The sequence below is a fragment of the Carassius gibelio genome, chromosome A19 (assembly GCF_023724105.1).
Source record: "Carassius gibelio isolate Cgi1373 ecotype wild population from Czech Republic chromosome A19, carGib1.2-hapl.c, whole genome shotgun sequence".
Taxonomy (NCBI): domain Eukaryota; kingdom Metazoa; phylum Chordata; class Actinopteri; order Cypriniformes; family Cyprinidae; genus Carassius; species Carassius gibelio.
In genome coordinates this window covers 9,435,662-9,457,210 of record NC_068389.1, presented here as the reverse complement: position 1 = coordinate 9,457,210, position 21,549 = coordinate 9,435,662, and the positions used below count along the sequence as shown (strand labels likewise).

Genomic DNA, 21,549 nt, shown 5'->3' with positions numbered 1-21,549 from the left:
ATGGTGCTGTTAAAATAACAGATGTTAATTGGATCAAATGTCTTCTTTTTAACTGATTTCTCTGGGACTTCTTACATTAATAATGGGGGCCAATCTGCAAAAAATAAAAATAAATAAATAATAATAATATCTGATATGGATTTAAATATTGCAAAATGCTAAATAGAGCTTGAATAAAAAGCTTAAAGATAAAATGTGCAGCAATAGCAAATTACAAATGTAATAAATAAAAAAAAAAGTGGGTTAAATGTTTCCTAAACACACCCATCGTCTGCAATTTATTGGACAAACAGACGTTTCTGAAACAAATACTATTAATTTTAATGGTTTGGTTTGGTCAGGATTCATAATCAAACAGCAGTGTTTTGATGGAAACAGTGTTTAAACTTTTCAGGGAAATCGTTTCAATGACTTGCATTGATGAACGGAGTTTGACCAAAGTATTTCAATATTAATAATTATTACATAATATAATTTTCATCCAGACTAACCATTCACCCTTCACAAAAGACAACATTAGCAGTAAGTTCAACAGAGGTCACAGTCATAGCCTCTGAAGTTCTGGCTCTCTGTAACACTCCCTATCAGTTACAAGTAGAACGTGAGGGTGATTTGACTGTCAAATGCAGTTTTGACATACCATCAATCCTCATGAGCACATGACTGCATGTTCAGAGATATCGCTTTGTCCTTTGCTCCAAAGCATTTCCATGTTTTCACAGCGTATACTAATTCAAGCTAATTAAAGCGGATATCAGCCTACATTTATCAGGATTTATCTTTGTCACACCACCCCAAAGCGAGTAGATGGAACTGAATACAAATCTTACTTTCTACTCGCAGCCAGCATGGAAGTGATGCTCCAGATGCTAAATGAGACTGCAGTGAGCTAAAAGGTTAACAAGAGCCATTTTATAAAGTGCTTTCTCATTTTTCTGCCACAAAAGCCCATAAACATCCTCAATAACAAACTGTGATTATGATTATATTAATTATCATTACTTTCAATTAGAAATGTGGCAAGCAGACCCATTCGCTCTGAGGCAGTGCTCCCTGCAGAGAAAAAGGGTCTGCGGAGCGTCATTAAGCATGGCGTGATTACAAGCCGCTCTACCTCGCCTCACCCATTCACAACTAATCAGCATCTCAAGTCCACTACTGCCAAATAATAAAAAAAAAGACATTTTATTTGACTTTTACATCATGTTAAAGAGCCGCATTTATTTACAATGTTCTGTCTTTTAAATGTAGGCTAAATCAAATTAAATGGCAATATTAGAATATATGTCTAAATAATTTAGGTTTGTCAGATAAAGTGATCTTCTTGGTGATGAAGTTTATATAATTTCCCCTAACCATTACTCATGGTTGGAGGCTTACATAAATATTTAGTTTATAGAGATGCATTTTAAAGTTTAATGGTACAATAAAAGAGTAAATAAATTTGTATAAGTTGTAACTTAGTTCCCCTCAACATCGCAAGGCTAAGTTCAAGGCCCTTGCCCTGCAGAGTTTAGCTTCAAACCTAATCAAACACACCTGAACCAGCTACTCAAGGTCTTCAGGATCACTGGCAGGTGTGTTGAAGCAGGTTGGAAATCAATATTGAAGGACGGTGGGTCTCCAGGAGCTGGGCTGATGCTCTCTGCAATAGACAGCTTTAATAAGATTTAGTGATAAAAATGATGTGTAGGTAGGATGATCTTGGTGGACTAGCCCTGCTGCTGGCATGAACTCAAAATTACGAGGTTGGCAGACTCAGAATTACAGATTGTCTTCTGTTACAAGGTAAAGAGTTAGACAGGTGGTTCTAGGGAGGAGGAGTGCTAAGGAAAACTTTCATGACACACTGGAAGTAAGGTTGGATATATAGGAAATAAATCACTTGGCTGTGCTGCCAGCTTGAGTGAACCATACTTAGAAGGGTAAAGTGCATTTATTTATTTTAGATTTATGAAAATAATGTGCCTAAAGAAACCGCAAAATGATGTAGTATACATGCCAGACCAGTATGTGGCGCTGTAATTCTGACACAGAGATACACTAAAAACAGAGAAGAAGACTTGGACTATGCTCATAAACCTTGCGCGTGGTACACAATCGAACATGGAATAATACATTTATTAATCAGTGTTAATGTTAGTTAATAAAAAGACAATCGTTCAGTGTTTGTTCATGTTTTTGTTGCTGTTACGTGACGTAGAGGTGTCTGACTAGGGGGGAGACGTGGGTTGATGACGTCATCGTTTCTGAAAATATACGGATTAGCCGTCCAGACGAAAACGCAAAGACGGCGTTTTCAAATTGATCCACTCTGGGACCCGGTTTCAAAAAATAGCGGTTTCACCTTATGAAAACGCCGGATGCGTGTGGACGAAACGCCTATCCGATAAAAAATTTGTGCGTATGCACAGAAACGCGTCTCCGTGTGGACTGGGCCTTAGTTGGCAGAGAAGTCCGGGCACAAAGAAAAATCCAGTTTCCTCACTGGGTTCTTGTATATTCATCTCTCAGATGCAATTATTTTGACATAACTTTATAAGTGCCATTTGAATATTCAAAGCTCATTTCTTTCCTTTCTCTTGCTCAGCCATTCACTTCTATCTCCCTCTATCTTTCCTTGTCGATCCCATCCTGCCCTACATGAAACATCCATCTCTGCCCATGAAAAATGGAGTGCTCATGAATAGTTTACAGGCTTTTGGTGGGGTTTGTGTCAGCGGGTTCGACGGTTAGCTCTCCAGCAGGGAGCTGCTGCTCTTTAAGTTTGATACAAAGGGAGGTGTGAGGAAACACTAATCTCCAAGCTGCCTTTAACAGACTCCAGTGTTAATGGCCAAACACAGGTCTGCCTCATAATGAGCTGATAACAGAAGGGAAGGAAACCACTGTAGAAACACAGCGCTTGTGTTTTCTACACGTTGGTGCTGCAGGTGTCCACTGAGAACTTACTAGTACATGAGTATGAAATTGGTGAGCGTATGATGGATGTATCATCCTACAGGCCTACGTCTGGAGGTTTTTTCAGCCTGGGAGAGGAAGGCATTGACTGAGCATGAGTCGATTGATTTGGGAATAAGGTTTGTGGGAATAGGCCAGTGCAGGATGACAGGCTCTGTGAGAGGGTTGAGTCACATGCCCTCGGTGTGCTGTGATGTTTCTGTGTAAGCTCTGCCCACTACAGTGTGTGGTGCGCAGAATGACTTGTTCATGACAAAGCTTCCACCTCCTCAGTCGAATCAATATTGTGCTCCACACGCAGTCACACACATTCACCAGCGCCCGCGCTTGCTTGATCACTCTAACTTACTCATTCATTCCTCCAATTACACTCTTTCTCACACACTCGTTTATTCACTCACTTCCCTGCTCATTTATTCAACTGCTTAGTCATTCATTTACTCATATTTTAGGGGTGTAATGTCACAATGTGGTTCGACGCTGATTTCACATTGATACTAGATTTTTTTTTTTAAGCAAAGCCAAAGTAAAGAATAGTTTGTTTTAAATTACTTTTAATACATATGATATACAGATGGGTGGATTTGATTTGAATTGGATTTGAATAGGATTTCCATGGTCCTGGGCACAAAGGGCAGTGGTGACATCAGAACAGAAACATACAATGACATCTAGTATCTTGCATGTTTAATGAGATTTTTGTAAAATAATGTAGGCCCCTTTTTTTGCTTATTAAATCGTTTGCCGTTATTTGCAATTCCTTCAATTCCGTGTTTTTCAGTCAGAAACACGTGACCGCATCTCATAACACGTAACTGTTTTACAAAGCAAAACAATCCTTTTCAGATTTTGGATTCTCTATTAATGATGGGTTGATTCAGGTATGTTTGATTTGGAAGAGTCTAGGAACAGGGCTGGGAAACACTGCATTAGATGCTGCAGGAACTGTCCATGAGTGTGAAAATGAACGGCTGGTTCTCCATGATATCAAGCTTGCAGAAGGTTAAACACTTTCTCACAGTTTCCAGATTTTTCTGTTTGGCGTGCATCTCTCAGCACGTTTCGCTGGAATCATCACTTTTACTATTCAACTCCCTGCTTGATTGTGTAGGAGGCCAGGTGGTAACATCTGCGAGATTAAGTGTGTGTGAGAAGAAAAAACAAAGTTGTTTGTATATGTGTGTGTGTTAGTAGGGTCAATGGTCCATTTGAGAGATATGTGGCAGTATTGCACTTATAAGTATAGTAAAGCAATACAAAAACATAAGGCAATAAGGAACAAGCTCACACCAAGCGCAAAACAGCAGTGTTTGAATAAGCTCTCAGGCATCTGAAATATCGACCCATAAGAGCTCCCTGCAGCGGCACAGAGACCTGAACAATTTACCTCTGTGCACACATATGGACATTAGGGATTATATTGTTTACGATGTAAGTCACCTTGCATTCACCCTGTTAATGGCTTTAATCTAACCAGGACATTTACATCTCGCAATCACACATTTAACTACCCTAGCCAACCCAGAACTGGTTTTTCCACTTTGCAGCCCCCAACACAAAAACCTGGTACAATATGTATCATTGGGTTAAAATCAAATCATAACTAAACATACACAGCTTTAGCCTACATCAAAACATGTTGGAAACGTTTGTGTACATTGAAGAACTCGTTACAATCTAGTGTTTACGAAACAGTCGCAGTTAATTACTTTGTCATTTTGGTCAAGAAGTGCATTCTAAAAGCAATGCAATTACAATACACTAAAACACATGTGAACAAACTTACTTTGGCCAGTACAACACTGTTTTCATCACCTGCTGTAGATGGACCCAGCCACCGCAGAAAGCCTCGTAACTTTCCAAAGACTTGTGGCTTTTAAACTCCTGCATTGTGTAGTAACTTAAACCAAAAACAATATAATTCCCAATGTCCATATGTGTGAATGGAAGTAAATGGTCCAGGTCTCTGTGCTGCTGCAGGGAGCTCGTATGGGTCAATATTTTGGATACTTGAGCGCTTCTCCAAATACCGCTGTTTTGCGCTTGGTGTAACCTAAAAAAAAGTGTATTCCATTGTTCCTTTGTTTTCCATATGTATCGTGAGAGGTACTGCAGCAGTTTTTAACGCAGCAGTAACTTCCAGGCATGGTAAAACAGTGCAGAATTGCGAGAACCCCCTCTACTACAGAGTTAACAACACATGTAAACAATCCTGTTTCGCCGCCAGTGTCCTGCCAACATGGCGGAGACCGTGATATCGAGGGAGGGGCTTTGTGCTATGACGACAACTTCTCATTCTCAATAGGACTGACAGACTGCAGCGATTTGAGTAAAACATTTTCATTGTGTTCTACTGAAGAAACAAAGTTACCTACATGCCCTATGAGTAAGTAGATAAACATCAAACTTTCATTTTTGGATGAAATATCCCTTTGATAGAAAATTGAAACATGAAGAAAATGTTTTATCAAGTGATTTCATGGGTCCTTAATCGTCGTCTGTGTTAATGCATCTTAAATGTCGTAGATGCTGAGATGTTGTGTTCCAGTGTTTGTGATTATGAAGTATGCTTGTGTTTATAGTGATGTGTGAGTGTTAGTGGTATCCGGTGTGGCTGGACGGGTGTTAGCCAGTTTCATCCCAAATCTCCACCCAACATAGCTGCTGCCCAGAGATTAACTCTACCACATAGAGTGAGTCCACACACACACATCCTGTCCAGCCCTGACTAATGTATTCATTTATCTGTGACATGCAGACCAAACGTTTCTTCTGAGAGTATTTTGTTCAAGCCACTCAGCCGGTTCATTGTTTTCTGGCCACACACTATTTTTTATGAGAACAACTGGCACTCTACAGATCTATTGATACAATATAAAAAGCATTATGAAGCTGGGATGATGATAAATCATCAATGCTTGCTGACAGTTCACTACTTCTCCATTGTGTTTCTCACTGAAAATCTTAAGTCCCATGATCACATCTGGATCCATGGGATTTGCGAGGGTCTTGCATTGAATCTTAACTCTATTTGTGTCTTTGTCTCTCTGGAAGCGATTAAACCAGAGGGGCAGCCTGAAACGATTACAGATAACATTGATGAAGTCCCATCGTTTGAAGTGCAGCCGTTTCCTGGGTCTCATATGCTTGTGCAAATGTTTCTCCTTCCTCCTTTGGCCAAGTCTGTAAGGCTTAAACTTATGTGGTAAGGGACTTGAAATGAACTCGTAAGGAAACGCGGACACTTTGAAGATGGTGGTGCTCTGGAAACAACTGTCATTCACCCTGGTTATAAAGACATCCTCTCGTGGGCCTTTTCCACTGCTGTTAACCCTCATGCATTGACATGATAATACAACTTAATTTCTTGTCCCAGAGATTTTTATTATTATTATTATTTTATTATTATATATATATTTTTTTTTTCCTCCGTGTGTTAATCAATGTGAAAGTATGTATTTTTTGCGTTTAAAAAAGAAAAACATTTCAGTATCAAAGCTTTCATCTTAACCAACCCGATCTCACGGCAATTCGTACATTTTTCACAAGGTGGCTTATTCGTACGAATTCGTACAACCACAATCATATGATTGTTGCCAAATCGTACGTATTTTACGATTTGCACAATCCGTATGAATTTGTACGAATGACCTACACCTAACCCCGCCCCTGAACCTAACCGTCACTGGGGTCGTATAAAATAGTACGAGTGAGGTCGTACAAATTCGTACGAATAAGCCACCTCGTAAAATATGTACGAATTGGTCGTGAGATAGCGTTGTCTTAACTAGATCTATAGATTGAAAAAGCGAAGGAATTGCACAAATCACTAAGCCTATATGCGAGCAGTATTCGCAATAATGATTTAGCTTATTACACATTAGTTTGAAGTTTTATCTCAACATGAATATTCTCTTTTAAAACTACGGGGCAGTGTTCACTGCATGTGTAAAAATAGATGGATTGTGACTGTAAAAAAAAAAAACTCTTTATATGTGTCTAATTGGCTGGAACATTCTGAATATAGCAAATCCTACAAGCAAAGGTGAAGAGGACAAAACAGGAAAGAATAATTACCTGCTGGTAAATGTTATGACTGCATATCCATTGTGGGTAATTCATCCTCTAACAATGGCAATAAAATCGAGAGAGGTTATTTATATGAGGGCAAAGATCTCCTAGTGAATTAAGGCCACTATCTCAGCCCACTCTTCTGCTCTATTTAAACATGATGACTACTGTTTATAGCACTTCCTGTCTTGACACCAGAGGTTTTTTAGTATTTTAAGAAGTGTTCAGAAACTTGGTGTGGTCTTAAGAGTAATTTAAGACAGCGCTACCAAAGGAGTTCTTCAAACAGTGTGTGCTCAAGCAGTACAAAAACACTAAAGAGCTCGTGACATGATGGGGAATCTTCTCATTCAAACAGATCTTTGGTGATTTTGAGAGGGGTGCCATTCCGAACCTCTATGTCTTTCTTTTGGAAGACAGAAGAAGATATTTTGATAGATATTTTTTCAAAATTCTTCAAAATATCTTCTTTTGTGATCCACAGAAGCCATACAGATTTGGAATGACTTGAGGGGTGAGGGACTTCCTCGCTCATGCTAGTATGTTACAGTAGCACAAACTCTATGAAGCATCTCTCACCTTTCGAAGGTGATGGGGGTTTCATGCACTTAGACCGTTGAGAGACGCTGTAAGAACAAAGGTCAAGTGAAATCTCTTTTATATCACAAGATCACTGGAGAGTTTTGCGTAAAGTCACCAAGAAATCAAAATTGACACTTCTTATTTTTATGAGACTTTGCCGTTTTTAACTATAAATGATTTATCTACCCCAATAGACAAAATCAAGCCCCGAGACAAAATCAAGAGATTATATGGTACTAAATATTACAATTTTATATATATATTTTACTTTAAACCTGCGTGAACATCAAATCTATAAATCTAAACAAGCTGCGTTCCAAAGGTTGATATCTCAAAAAATGAATAAAAACATTTTTACATTTTACATTTTTATCTGCCAATTATAAGTCATTGGCCTCAATATGAAAATCTGCTTATCTGAATAACCGGAATTGTAATATCGGTGGATCCTTATAGTTTCTTTGACAGGTTCTTCCATCTCATATTCAATAGCTGTGAAGGGTTCATGACATGTTTACACCCAAATCATGGCATTACATGGGAACCATGATACACACTCACATGATTGTGTCATGCATGGCAAGGAGGCATGCAATAAGAGCCATGTTGCATTACTTTGAGCCTTTTTTTTAATTTGTCTGAAACCCCTACTCAAAAGGCCACAACAAACATCCTCAGCAAAACCCATGACTCGTCTTAGCAGGCCCTGGAGACCTGGTGTGATTTACAAATGATAGCTTGCCCCACAGCGCAGGGTAAATCAAGCTTGCTGTTTAAACTATGTAAAAGCCTGCCACTTAACCCTCTTCCCACCTCCTGCTGCTAACCTCAAGATTGCCTGCATTTTTATTCTAATCACAGGGTCTGTCACGTATCCCAGGAGCCTCCTGTGCATTGGCCTTAAATGTCTGTCCACAGTCCCCCAGCCCCTCTCTCGTCCTCCAAAATCTGTCTTTGTCCAAACCCCTCCCCCTCCAGTTCTTTACAGTTCTCTTTGGAGAAGAAAGTGTGAATAGCACTCACTCCTCTAGCCTTGGTGCATTATTTGCAGCATGTAAGCACTGGCCAGGTCAGTGGCCTTACAGGGTTTTAAAAGGCCCTGCATTTGTTGGCTATGTCATTAAACAAGTCAATTTGTCTGCGGTGATCCAGTAAGAGTCATTCATCCACAGGCAGCACATTACTTTACCTCCCATCCTCTCTTTCTAAGGTCTTTGTGAAGTTGAAGATTACCTTGAGGCCTGTAAACTAAGAGGCTTACAAACACATGAGCCTCATACATTGACTGGAGTTTTTGAAGCTGCTTTGATAATGTATAGCTTGCAAGTTACTCATAATTTGCTATGACTACAGTCGAGGTATTCTTTTGTAAAAGTTGCTACACTTCAAACTACAAACTAAAAGTGGCTAATTATCAAAGGTTTGGGTCAGTTGGATTTTTTAAAGGGGTGTTAAATGCTATTTCATGCATACTGAGTTTTTTACACTTTTAAAGAGTTGGATTCCCATGCTAAACATGGACAAAGTTTCAAAAATTAAGTTGTACGTTTGAAGGAGTATTTCTGTTCCAAAAATACTCCTTCCGGTTTGTCACAAGTTTCGTAAAGTTTTTTTCGAGTATGGCTCTGTGTGACGTTAGATGGAGCGGAATTTCCTTATATGGGTCCTGAGGGCACTTCTGCCGGAAGAGCGCGCGCTCCTGTATAGCAGAGCAGAGACATTCACTGAGCAGAGCAGAGCGAAATGTCACAAAAGGAGTGTGTTTTTGGTTGCCAGGGCAAGACAACCCTGCACAGATTACCAAAAAAAAACAGCATTAAGGGACCAGTGGATGGAGTTTATTTTTACAGAGCATCAACGGAGTTGTGCAAGTGTTTTTGTTTGTTCCCTGCATTTCAAAGATGCTTGTTTTACAAACAAGGCCCAGTTTGACGACGGATTTGCGTGTCGTTTATTTCTTAAGGATAATGCAATCCCAACGAAAAAGGGTCACGATCGTGTGTTGGAACCGCAGGCGGTGAGTAAAACTGCTTAAAATATCTCTGCCTTCTTGTTAGTGCGTCCGCCTCCCATGCCGAGACCCGGGTTCGAGCCCCGCTCGGAGCGAGTCGTTGCTGCTGCTGCTCTCGTTGCCCATGGTTGTTTTGGATGTTTTTTTCCTCAAGTAATGTCACAGCTTCCAAACGCTTTCAACGCAAAAGCGTACTGGCGATCGTGATTCTTTAGCTCCGCCCACACGTCACGCCTCCAGGCGGTTGTGTTTTTCCTGGAAAAATCGGTACAGACTATCTTTCTCTTATGAAAATAATAAAACTAAACACTTTTTGGAGTTGTGAAGGATGCAGTACTACTCTATGGGTACTCAAGATTAACAGGATATTGAGTGAAAACGAGCATTTCACCCCCCCTTTAATCATTTTTTTTTTTTTTTTTTTTTTGCAACATGCTTTTATTTTTAAACTGTCTATTCGCCAATGAATCCTGAAAAATAGCGGTTTCATAAAAATTGTCTATATAACTGTTTTCATTATTTTTTATAATAAGAAGTGTTTCTTGAGCATCAAATCCGCATATTAGAATCATTTTTGATTGGATCGTGTGACGCTGAAGACTGGAGTAATGATGATGGAAATTCAGCTTTGCCATCACAAACAAATTATCTGGACTGGAATATACATGAAATGGAATGGATTGACAAACAAACTGCTAATAATTTTTTTCTTGGCTCTGAAGGGGGTGATGCATGTAGCTGCAGGGTCTGGGTGGGTCTCCACCTGTCTTTCTTTTCACAATCCCTCAAGGGAAACATGCACAATTCTCCCAGGCTCAGGTAATCTTACCCAATCTCACTGTGTCTTCTCTCCTGTGTGCTGGTGCATGTGAAGATCAATGATCCATAAATGGAGCTTTATAGACAAGAAAGTGAGCATACAAGGAGCTACGAGCACTGACTGATGGGAGGGCAGGGTGGGAGGAGAGGAAACGAGCTGTAGTCATTTCATTGACTTTCAGGAAGGCAGCATAAGTTCTGTATCAGTAGATTTATTTGAGCCATGTAGCTTAAAGAAAAAAGAAAGTGAGAAATCGATGGGTTACTTAACGTAATCCCAGGTTCTTTGATAACAGAGTGAGGTGTTTCACTATGGGAATCGCTTTGGGCGTGACCAACTACGGAAGCTCCTATGCCACCACGTCTGTCTTTGACAGACAGGTCGACCTGAGATCAGGCTCCGCCCCCACCTATATTACTCAGGTCGACCCCTACGAAGTCATTAAGAGAGATTTCTTCCCGTTCCTATGCAAGGAGGGAAGTGTTGGTGAAACACCTCACTCTGTTATCAAAGAACCTGGGATTACGTTAAGTAACCCATCGTTCTTTTTCTAACTTCGCTCGGTGTTTCACTATGGGAGATATAGACCACTCCCGGATTGCAACATACGCTATACCAATCATATGGGACTTGACGTGCTGACTCCTAACACTGCATGAGCTAAGGATGGCTCAGACACGTTCAGTCTATAAAATCGCACAAAAGTGTGCGGTGTGGCCCAGCTTGCTGCAGCACAGATCTCCTGGACCGAAACACCTCTGAGTAAGGCCCATGATGTCGCCATGCCCCTAGTTGAGTGGGCCCTTAAGCCCTCGGGAGGTTGGGAACCTCTGCATGCATATGCTAAGGAAATAGCTTCTACAATCCAGTGGGACAGTCGCTGACGTGACAATGGCTTCCCCTTGTGAGGAGTAGCCCATGACACGAACAGTTGGTCATTTTTCCTGAAACCTGCTGTCCTTTCTACGTACACACGAAGTGCTCGTACAGGACACAAGGCATTCAACCTCCCCTCCTCTGGAGAAGAGAACGGAGGAGGGTGAAAAGCTGCAAGATCTGTAGTTTGACATCTATATGACGAATCCACTACTTTAGGTACGAACGCCGGGTTAGGGCGAAAGGAAACCCTTGTAAACCCTGCAGAAAACTGCAGACAAGATGGGCTGACCGACAGTGCCTGTAAGTCACTCACCCTCTTAGCTGACACCAGCGCTAACAGTAGTGCTGTCTTGAGCGAGAGAAACTTTAACCCTATAGCTTCCATTGGCTCAAAAGGGTGTTGAGAAAGGGCCTCTAAGACTGTAGACAAATCCCACAATGGGACCATTCGCCTGGCCCCTGGCCTCTTACGTCGTGCCCCCTTCATAAATCGACTTATTAAAGGGTGCTGACCTGCTGTCTTGTCACCAAAACCCACATGACAAGCAGATATAGCCGCTAAGTATACCTTTATTGTAGAAAAAGCTTTCCCTTTATCTAGCAGATCCTGCAGGAAACATAAAATGTCCCTCACTGAACATTGAAAAGGGACAATATGAATCCGTCCACACCATTCATCAAAGACTCGCCACTTATTACTATACAGTGAACGAGTGGAAGAGGCTCTTGCACTCTGTATAGTGTGTATGACCGATGGGGGCAGACCTGCTGCACTTAAATTCCACCTTTCACGGGCCAGGCCCAGAGAGCTATCCTGTCTGGGTGAGGATGGTAGATTTCCCCCCCCGCTTGTGACAGGAGGTCCCTCCGGGGAGGGAGGGGCCACGGCTGACCCGACAGTAGTTGAACAATCTCGGCCACCCAAGGTCTGGAAGGCCAACGTGGGGCTATCAGTATCAGCGACAATCCCATTTCCCTCACCCTGGCTAGAGTGGGTGAAATCAGGCTCAGAGGGGGAAATGCATACAGCAGGACATTTGGCCATTGGTGGGCTAAAGCATCCACACCCAATGGTGCATTTCCGTCTGCCAGAGAGAAGTACAGAGGACATTGGGCGTTTTCCTGCGAGGCGAAGAGATCTACGACCGCCTGGCCGTATCTCTGCCATATCTGCTTCACCACCTGGGGATGAAGCTTCCACTCTCCGTACAGGGGATTTCCTCTGGACAACAAGTCTGCCCCCCTGTTCAATATCCCTGGAACATGGGTTGCCCTGATGGATAAAAGACTTATGTCGCACCACACAATCAGCTCTTTTGCCAGCTGGTGCAGCTGAAGAGAGCGTGTGCCTCCCTGTCGGTTGATATAAGCAACCACTGTGGAATTGTCTGTTTTCACTAAAACATGCTGACCCCTGATGAAGCTCAGAAAATGTTTCAGCGCTAGAAACACTGCCAACAATTCCAAGTAATTTATGTGTTTGTGAATTAGCTGAGGGGGCCAAACGCCGTTCACAGTTCTGCCCATTAGAGTCGCTCCCCAGCCCTTTAATGATGCGTCCGTCGTCATAGTGACTCTCGACGACACTGCCCCCAGGGGAATCCCCGATCTGAGGGTCGCGGGGCTTTTCCAACGTCTGAGCGCTCTGACGCACGCATACGTCACTCTCACCTGTCGGTTGAGATGACGCCGAGAACACAGACGCAGATGCGCGACCCAGCGCTGAAAGTCTCTCATTATTAGTAGTCCCAGTCGTACTACAGATATCACTGAAGCCATTAAGCCCAGCATTCGCAGGCACAGTCTGAACGGGACAACTTTCCCCGTCTGAAAACGGGAGAGACATTGAGTGAATGACGCGATCCTCCTCTCTGTCAGAGTGACTCGATAAGAGAGGGAGTTTATACTGAGCCCCAGATATTCTGCGTGCTGAGCTGGCTCTAAGCGGCTCTTTTCCATGTTTATTCTGAATCCCAAGCTGTTGAGATGCAATAACACCATATCTGCGTCTTTGATTGCTTGCTCTTTCGACGAGGCGCAAATCAGATAATCGTCTATGTACGACAGTATTCTTATCCCCCTGTTTCTCAATGGGAAAAGTGCTGCTTCCACACATTTGCTGAATACTCTTGGTGCTAGACACAGACCAAAGGGCATTGTCTGAAATTCGTAAGCAGTGCCTCGAAAAGCAAACCTGAGATACTTCCTGTGAGACGGGTAAATATCTATGTGAAAATACGCGTCTGACAGATCGATCGTCACAAACCAGTCGTTCTGGCGGATGGATCGACAAAGTGTCTTGTGTGTCAACATTTTGAATGAATATTTCCGTAGGTGCTTGTTTAACACACGGAGATCTAGAATTGGACGCAGAGATATGCTCCCCTTCTTTGGGATCACAAAGTAACGGGAATAAAAGCCCTGACAGCTCACTTCCTTTGGCACTACTCTGATGGCTCGTTTTTCTAAAAGACAGTCTATCTCGGCCGTCAGGACGCGAGCTGACTCTCCCTCGGCCGCTGAGGCTATTATACCATTGAATCTGGGTGGTTTCATGGCAAATTGAAGCCTGTATCCCCGTGAAATCGTGTTTACAACCCACGGATGAGCTGCGCATGCGCGCCAACTGAGTATGCGAGCCGAGAGAGGTCCCCTGTATACTTCCCCAACGCCGGCGCGTTTTGATGACGTCATTACCGTCTCCGCGCTGACCCCTTCTGGAGGTGCGCGCGCTCCCTCCAGCGGAGAGGCTAGGGATACACATCTCAATGTTTGGATTTTTTTGCAATCTATCGCCCTCGGCTGACTGCCTGGCTGCGATAGTGAAACATTTATTGTGTTTAATGAGTTGGGGGAGCACGTCGCCCTCAGCCTGTGGCCTGGATGCGATAATGCATTTTTTATTAAACATTCCCCTGAACTGATGGGCGTTTGAAAACCCAGTGTAAGTGCTTGGTGACACTTGAGAACGTTTTGAACTTGATTGCTTATAGCTGGAGCCCTTACTGAACTGAGAACAACAGGGCTGGACCCCCTCTTTCTCTTTGCGGGCGGAGAGAGAAGTGACGGGGAACATTCGCGTGTCAGGTCGCACGCTTCTTCTTCCGATCCTCGGGGTGGGGTGGGCGGTTTCTCGCCGCCGCGGCCGCAAATGAATGTTTCCCCCCGGGTCCGGAGCCATCAGATCTCGGACGATAGCCCACTTGCTGTCCGCTGGGAGGCGGTCTCACACTCCTAGCTCCCGTCTGCCTTCCTCTCGCCGCAGCGGCTGCTGCAAAACCTTGCCGTGCTGGCTGAGAGGGTGGTCGCGGTGTTTGCTTGCGCGGTAAACAGAGGTTAAAAGCCTCGTCCTCCTGTTTCCTGAGGGTGCTGGTTTCTCTCATTTTCTCGAGAGCTGGTCCGAAAAGGCCCTTAGTTGGGTCGAACGCAGCGTCCATCACCTCAGCTTTTTGAGCGTCGCCTAAACCAGACAGGTTCAGCCATAACGCTCTCTCACCTGAAACGGCCAAGCCCATAACACGGCCACAGCCCTGAACCGCGCCACGAGAAGAGCGGAGAATTAGGTCATTTACCACACATATCTCGTCCCAGAGAGCTGGGTTCGGCACTCCTGTATCTAATTGTCGCCCCATCTCCTCCAAAATCTCCGCCTGGTACGCTGACAGTAAAGTCACCGCGTTCAGCGAGCACACTGACTGCGCCGCATACTTGTACATCCTCTGATAGATGGACGCGGTCAGGCGCTCCATCTTGTTCGGCAGCGAAATTTGGGAAGAGGCAGAAATAGATCGACGATATGGATGGAGGTGATAGGCCACTGAAGACTCTATCGCTGGGGGTCCGGTCAGCCCCAGCTCTCCCATTCCTTGGATCTCAAGTTTAGAGCATCCCTTGGTCGGGAGCTTGCTCTTAAAGGGGCTACCCCAATGGCGGGACATCTCCTTCATGCACGCCGGCACGGCGGGTAGGAGTTGTCTCGTTGTGGTTAGAGCAGGCGGTAGCCTTTTCCCGTCATAAAGGTCCCTCTCTGCTCCCTCTGAATCCTGGGCCGCGGGCCACGCTAGGCCCAGTTTTGCCGCGGCTCGCTTGCATACCTCGTGCAGGTTACTGTCTGCCTGCGAGCCAGTGTCAGTCGCGCTAGGGGGTCTAGACTGCTGGACAGGGAAGAGAGAGTTGTCTTCCTCCTCCTCTTCGTCCATGTCCAAGTCGAGGAGGTCAGAGTTAGCATCGCCCTCTGCGTCCTCGTCTCCCGGCTCCTCATCCTCGTGTGCGAGAAGGCCATCGAACAGAGGAGGCATATCCGGGGATTCGGCTTCCATCATCTCAGCCCAGCTCGTCGTAGTAGCTCGCTGATGATCGTTAGCCTTAGTTTTCGCGATGGTTCCAGCCAGACATGGGTCCTGCTGACTAGCCACCGCCACTCTCAGCCTTCTCTCCAAAATTTTAACCGGCAATGACGCACAGTGAACGCACGTTTGTGGGTCCGCAAGCGACGTTTGAGCGTGCTTGGCGCCCATGCACACAATGCACATGGGATGGGGATCCCTGCCCGAGACGGTTGCTCCACATGATGATGGACACGGGCGGGGTGCGGGTTCCTTCTTCGACTCATTCCCTTTGGCGGGGGTAATGACTGTCGACATGATGGCTGGAGAGAGAAAGAGAGATTCGAAGACTCGTCGTAACACGTTAGTCCGATTAATGGTTCACAGGGTAGTTAGCCCTTTTCGCGGCTCGCCCTGACGCGTAAAGCCTATGGTGGCTTGACACCACTGAAAATCCTATCGTCGTGATAACACGCGATAATCTGAACAGAATAGCTCGCCTTGACGCGGACACTATTCGGTGTGACACTCAACCCAGTACCAATCCAATCCACTGATGTCGCGTTCGGTAGCGTACTCCAATGACGGCCCGCCAGTTGAACAGTTAAGCGAAATCAGCGAAAAGTTCGGACTTGCTGAGAGAGCTTGTAGTCCCTCACGGGAAGAAAGCGAGAATGACTTCGTAGGGGTCGACCTGAGTAATATAGGTGGGGGCGGAGCCTGATCTCAGGTCGACCTGTCTGTCAAAGACAGACGTGGTGGCATAGGAGCTTCCGTAGTTGGTCACGCCCAAAGCGATTCCCATAGTGAAACACCGAGCGAAGTTAGAAAAAGAACCATTCTCCAGATATTTTGAGCATTTGGTGCTTTGGTGGAAAATACAGTTTCAAATCTGGTCGTCGAAAACGTGTTTCCCTTTGTTCCCCTGAATGTTTTTTATTTATATATTGTCCGTCTACTGCTCTTAAGTATCAGCTTCTCAGTCTCATTTGTTTTTTTTTCTAATAAATTTAGGAGAAACACCTGAGACAGCCGACAGTTTCTCGAAAATTAAACAAGAAATCCAGAGCAAACTTGTTTCTTCTAACAATAATGTTGACGATGCAGCTGCTTAAGTCATCTCAGTTTCACTTGTTCATTAGTAAAGGGTAAACCCGTCTCTGCCCTGGCTTGTTTTGATCATTCACGTGCCACAGCTCCCTTTAATCAGTGGCAGACAGCAGGGCATTGGGCCCATATTAATGGCTCCAAACCATAAACATTACATTTTCCAAGATGTCAGTTTCCTGTTTTCCCAGGCACACAGGTCGTGGAGTGAGCTTTGGGAGTCACTGCAAGGTCAGCCTTCCTCCCAGATAACTCTTTTACCCCCAAGGGGGAGTGAGTGAGAGATACCGGTACACCATAAATCTCCGTGTGCTGCGACCCAACGCTCAAAGAACTGATACCTCTTTAAGGAGTAACTAACTGTGGACTTGTGACTTGTGACTTCATTTGAAGGAGCCAGAAGGTAAAGAAAAAAGGCAAGTGTATGACTACACTACTAACACCCCCACACTTGCAATTTCCTGTGCAAGTCTCATGATAGTGAAGACCTCAATACACAACAGAAGCCAGTGCCAGCGTGCCCAGGTTTTTGTTAGTAAAGCGCAACTAAACATCCAGCATGTTGGTTTTGATATAGAGCTAGAATATGGACTTGTATTGGATTTGTTTTTATCTCTCTCTCTCTCTCTCTCTCTCTCTCTCTCTCTCTCTCTCTCTCTCTCTTCGTCAGGTCATTAGTGATCTTGGCTCTGTTTTTACTGGCAAATTCACAACCTTGTATCTGGTGGAATGATATACAACATATGAGTTCATGCATATTATTGGTGCTTGCTATGGCTTTTATGGCAAGCCTATTAATACTCACCCTGTGTAAAGTTATTGCATTTTATTGCATTAAATTTGTACTTGTTAGTGTACTTTAAATCCTAAAAGTATATTTAAAAGTACCTGTACTTGCAGATAATATAATGAAATTACTTACAGAGAGTACACTTTCATACACTTTTAATATACTTAAGTACACTTGATCAGTTTTGCATTGAAGTACATTTTAAATAATGTTTTAATAGTCTTTAGACATGCTAAAGTTCATTTATTTTGAACATAGTAAAGCACATGTAAAATACTTGATTATAATTTAAACTGTAGTTATTTGATACTACATGTAAGTTCATGTATTTTAAGTGTACTAAATTGCAACTTCATTACAATGGTGTAATTGCAAATACATTTAATGCAATATTACCATGCAATAAAATGTCCTAAAACATTTAAGTTAAGAGTACCTAAAGAGGTTATTATTTGGTGTAAAAGAATATGTTAACATGCTTTAATGTAAAAAAAAACATATAATTTTTAAAATACTGTACATTATTGTAGGTCCTATATGCCCTGTCTCTCTCAAACATGTTGTTTTCTACGAAGTCCCTCCTTCCGACAAGCACAGTCTTCTCTGATTGGCCAGCTGACCCAATGCATTGTGATTGGCTGAACACCACAAGCACTCGTTGGAAATGTAACGCCCTTTTTCATAATCGCGAGCTTCATCTTTCAAAATAAATGTAAAGACAGTTAATAATGTCCTTAGTTTTATCAGTTCAAGTCTGAAAGAGGAACAGAGTGGCGTGACAGACACAGTGATGAAGCTTGTGTGTGTTTGAAGTACACAAGCCAAAGACGGTTAAGACAGCTGACTCCACTGTGATGTGACCGTCTCTCTCTCTCTCTCTCTCTCTCTCACACACACACACACACACACACACACACACACACGCACACACACACACACATGCAACATGCAAAACTCTGCATTTGAACAGCCAATAGCAAATACTTAAACTAATAAGAAAACACTTCCAGTAGCTGATTCAGAAGTGCCAGACTGTCGTAGCAAAGTCAGAATTACCTCCTCTGGTTCACGAAATGGTTGTCCATAAAATGTTTTGCTGTTCTGTTGTAAATAATCGTAAAGAGTGTGTTTGAATGAGCCGTTTTAGGGGGGCATGGCAGAGTCATAACTTTGATAAAGAATATCTTTTTGGATTTGAGTTTTTAGTCTTTGCAACTTTACAGATTTTCTTTATGCACCAAGAGATTGTAACACTCCAAAGAGAAAGAAAAAAATTAAATTGCATCATATGACCACTTTAAGCATATTCTTTTAAAGTATATTATTTCTGTAATAAATACTTTTGTGAAAAACATGCTAAATGTAAACCCACTTCTTTTTCCAGAAGGATAGGGTTATGGATTTTAACAAACCCCTAATAAATACTAGGTATTTAAACTTTGTTGTGTAACTCATTCCGCACTGTTAGAATATAATTTTTACATCTTCTTATTGTCAGGATCATCAGTCACCTTGCCTGACGCCTCTGCACACTACATCTCCCACAATCCACCTTGGCTTTCATCAGCATACACAATCACCACACCTGTGTGCCATCATCATCCTCATCTGTAAAAGCCAGCACCACACACACAGTCCTCGTCTATGGCTAGACTGCATCTGTTAGGATTGTTACTCCGTTATCAGTCTCCATCTCCTCGCCTCCTTCCAGTCGCCTGGTGATCTTCCTACAAGACAAAAGGAAAGTGTTTAGTATCTCTCAGTGACTGTTTAATAGTGTGTGTGGCTACCATTCATCTCTGTTATATCCTATGCCTATTTCATTCATCACCATTAATAAAGTGTTTTGGTGAAACTTACCAGTCTGTGTGTTTCCCTGACATAGTCAAACTGAATAGACTGACCATTTCTGTCTGGAGGTCAATAAAACAGTGACATAGACTGAAGGAGAAACGGAAGCGGATCTAAAGACCTGAATATCACAGAAACTTGAATGTGGAGTCTTTTGACTTGGGCATGTAGCAACCAACCAAAACCCCATGGCAACCACTTAGCAACTGCATCGTAATGCTCTGAGCATTAATTTTGCACAGGCAAGTCACTCACGTTTTCATCACAGCACTGTTTTGTAAGACTTTACTACATGCAAATGTTTTACTGTCATGCATGATTACATAACTGAAAACCCTGAAAAGGGAAATGCAAAGAAAAAATGTGCTTGTCTTTAAACTTCATAAGATCATTCATGTTTAGCATGTGCCTTGGCATGACATCTAAATGCATGTTGAAATGCATGCAAGAAATTTCCATGGTTATAAATTGCATTTTAATAGCTCCTGCATTTCTTTGACACGTTTCTGGGCTCTGACTCGCCTGTTTCTTATCCTTTCCGGGTTCTTGAAGCTGCCATGGATATGCAACATTTGCTAAACTAAAAGTGATCCCATGGAAGTCAGATCATTATCAGTGCACACTTGGAAAATTACAACATGGCCTCTAAAAAAGGATTCATTTGTTATTCAAATGAAAAATGAATTTGCAACAGGGTGCTTTGCATTGGCTGTTGCTAATGCTGACAAATATATATACTCAGTTTTGGATTGGACAGCTTCGCTTGTAAGTTCTGTCGGTGGGCTTTCTGTGCTACAGTTCTGCATTGAAAGCTAAATTGATCTGATTTCTTTAGATTCTGTGTTTTCTGAGAATGGTGACTCCAGCAGTGCTCTCCAGTCATATACTTTCTGAGCTTTAACATCAGCATGAAACCCTCTTCAAAAGCAGGGGTTAATCTGGGTCTTTGGAGGTGGGGAAGCCATAGAATTGGCGCCAAGATATGACATGTCCAAAAATGCATAACTACCTGCTGAAACTTAACTGTATATATACATACATTTGTGCACACACACAATATCTTGGACGATATAACATGGATTAAAAAGTAAATAAGATTTATTTTTATTTCATGTTGACTTAAAATATGGATTTCCATGTAGATCAGTGAACTGTCAACATTAAAATGTGTGAATTATGGTAACGTGGTAATGTCATAAACAGGATATGTTGCATCTCGTGCTATCAAATTCAGATTTGGATGAGATATTCTCTTTTTTTAGTCTTCTTGTTGGTGTTGCATCCACCTTACCCTCACGGTCTCTTTGTCTCTACTGTCCGCCTGTCTCTCTGCGTTCCCTTTCTCCTTTCTGTTAGTTCACAGCTGTCACTCTCTTGCTGTCTCACAACAGTGTGTCACCATCTATAAAGGTGGAGAGAACAGAGAGAGGCGATATTCAGACTACACAGGCACATTCTGTATATGCATGGTATTCTTCAGAATAATATACTCAATTATTTTCCAGTATTATTAAAATATATTTTTTTCCCTAAGATATTAGTAGTTGTGTTTTCAAGGAGAGAGATCGGCGCATGATAGACTCTAATGTGGCAAAAACCTATGTACTATTCTCTGCCATGTCAAATTAACCAGCAACCTACCTGTTTAAGTCAAAGCATTAGTTCACTCCAAAATGAATATTCTGTCAGTGCTTTGGATCATGCACTAGTTTGATGTCAATGATAACACAATGCCATTGTTTCTCGTGAGTCTGATGACTGATTGGAGTCTGCCTAGTCTATAGATGCAGATGTGGAAATGAGAGTTTAGAGCGTCTATACAGTTAAGGGCAACATTTTCTGCAAATAAACAGCAGTGGTCAGTTGCCTGAAGTGCTTAGGCTTGTTTTACAATCATGGGTGATGCCATAAGTCATGATTTGCTCCTTGCTAAAGAACATCTGAAGAATCTTCTTTTTTTTTTTTTACTGGAAATGTTCTGAATCTGCTAAAAATGCATTGTGTCAGTATTCATACAGTAGCATGTAGATGACCACAACGTTAATAGACAGTGGTAGTGTCGTCTTTATTAACTTTAACTAAAGCAATTAAATGAAATGAAATAAATATGAAATAAACACACACACACACACACACACACACAAGTTTAAGC

General features: G+C 42.6%; 2 protein-coding genes across 2 annotated transcripts in view; both read right to left on the bottom strand.

Moving 5' to 3' along the window:
• Positions 1-10,749: 10,749 nt before the first annotated feature.
• On the bottom strand, positions 10,750-15,448 carry LOC127934957 (uncharacterized). Its single transcript, XM_052532546.1, has one exon. The coding sequence runs from the start codon at positions 14,503-14,505 to the stop codon at positions 11,065-11,067; it is 3,441 nt and encodes a 1,146-aa protein (XP_052388506.1). The 5' UTR covers positions 14,506-15,448; the 3' UTR covers positions 10,750-11,064.
• A 3,746-nt stretch (positions 15,449-19,194) lies between these two features.
• Positions 19,195-21,549, bottom strand: part of LOC127934956 (uncharacterized) — a 35,175-nt gene continuing 32,820 nt past the window's right edge. The window contains exon 6 of the mRNA XM_052532544.1: positions 19,195-19,273. Coding sequence (XP_052388504.1) covers positions 19,195-19,273 — 79 coding nt within the window. The remainder of the gene's footprint in view (positions 19,274-21,549) is intronic.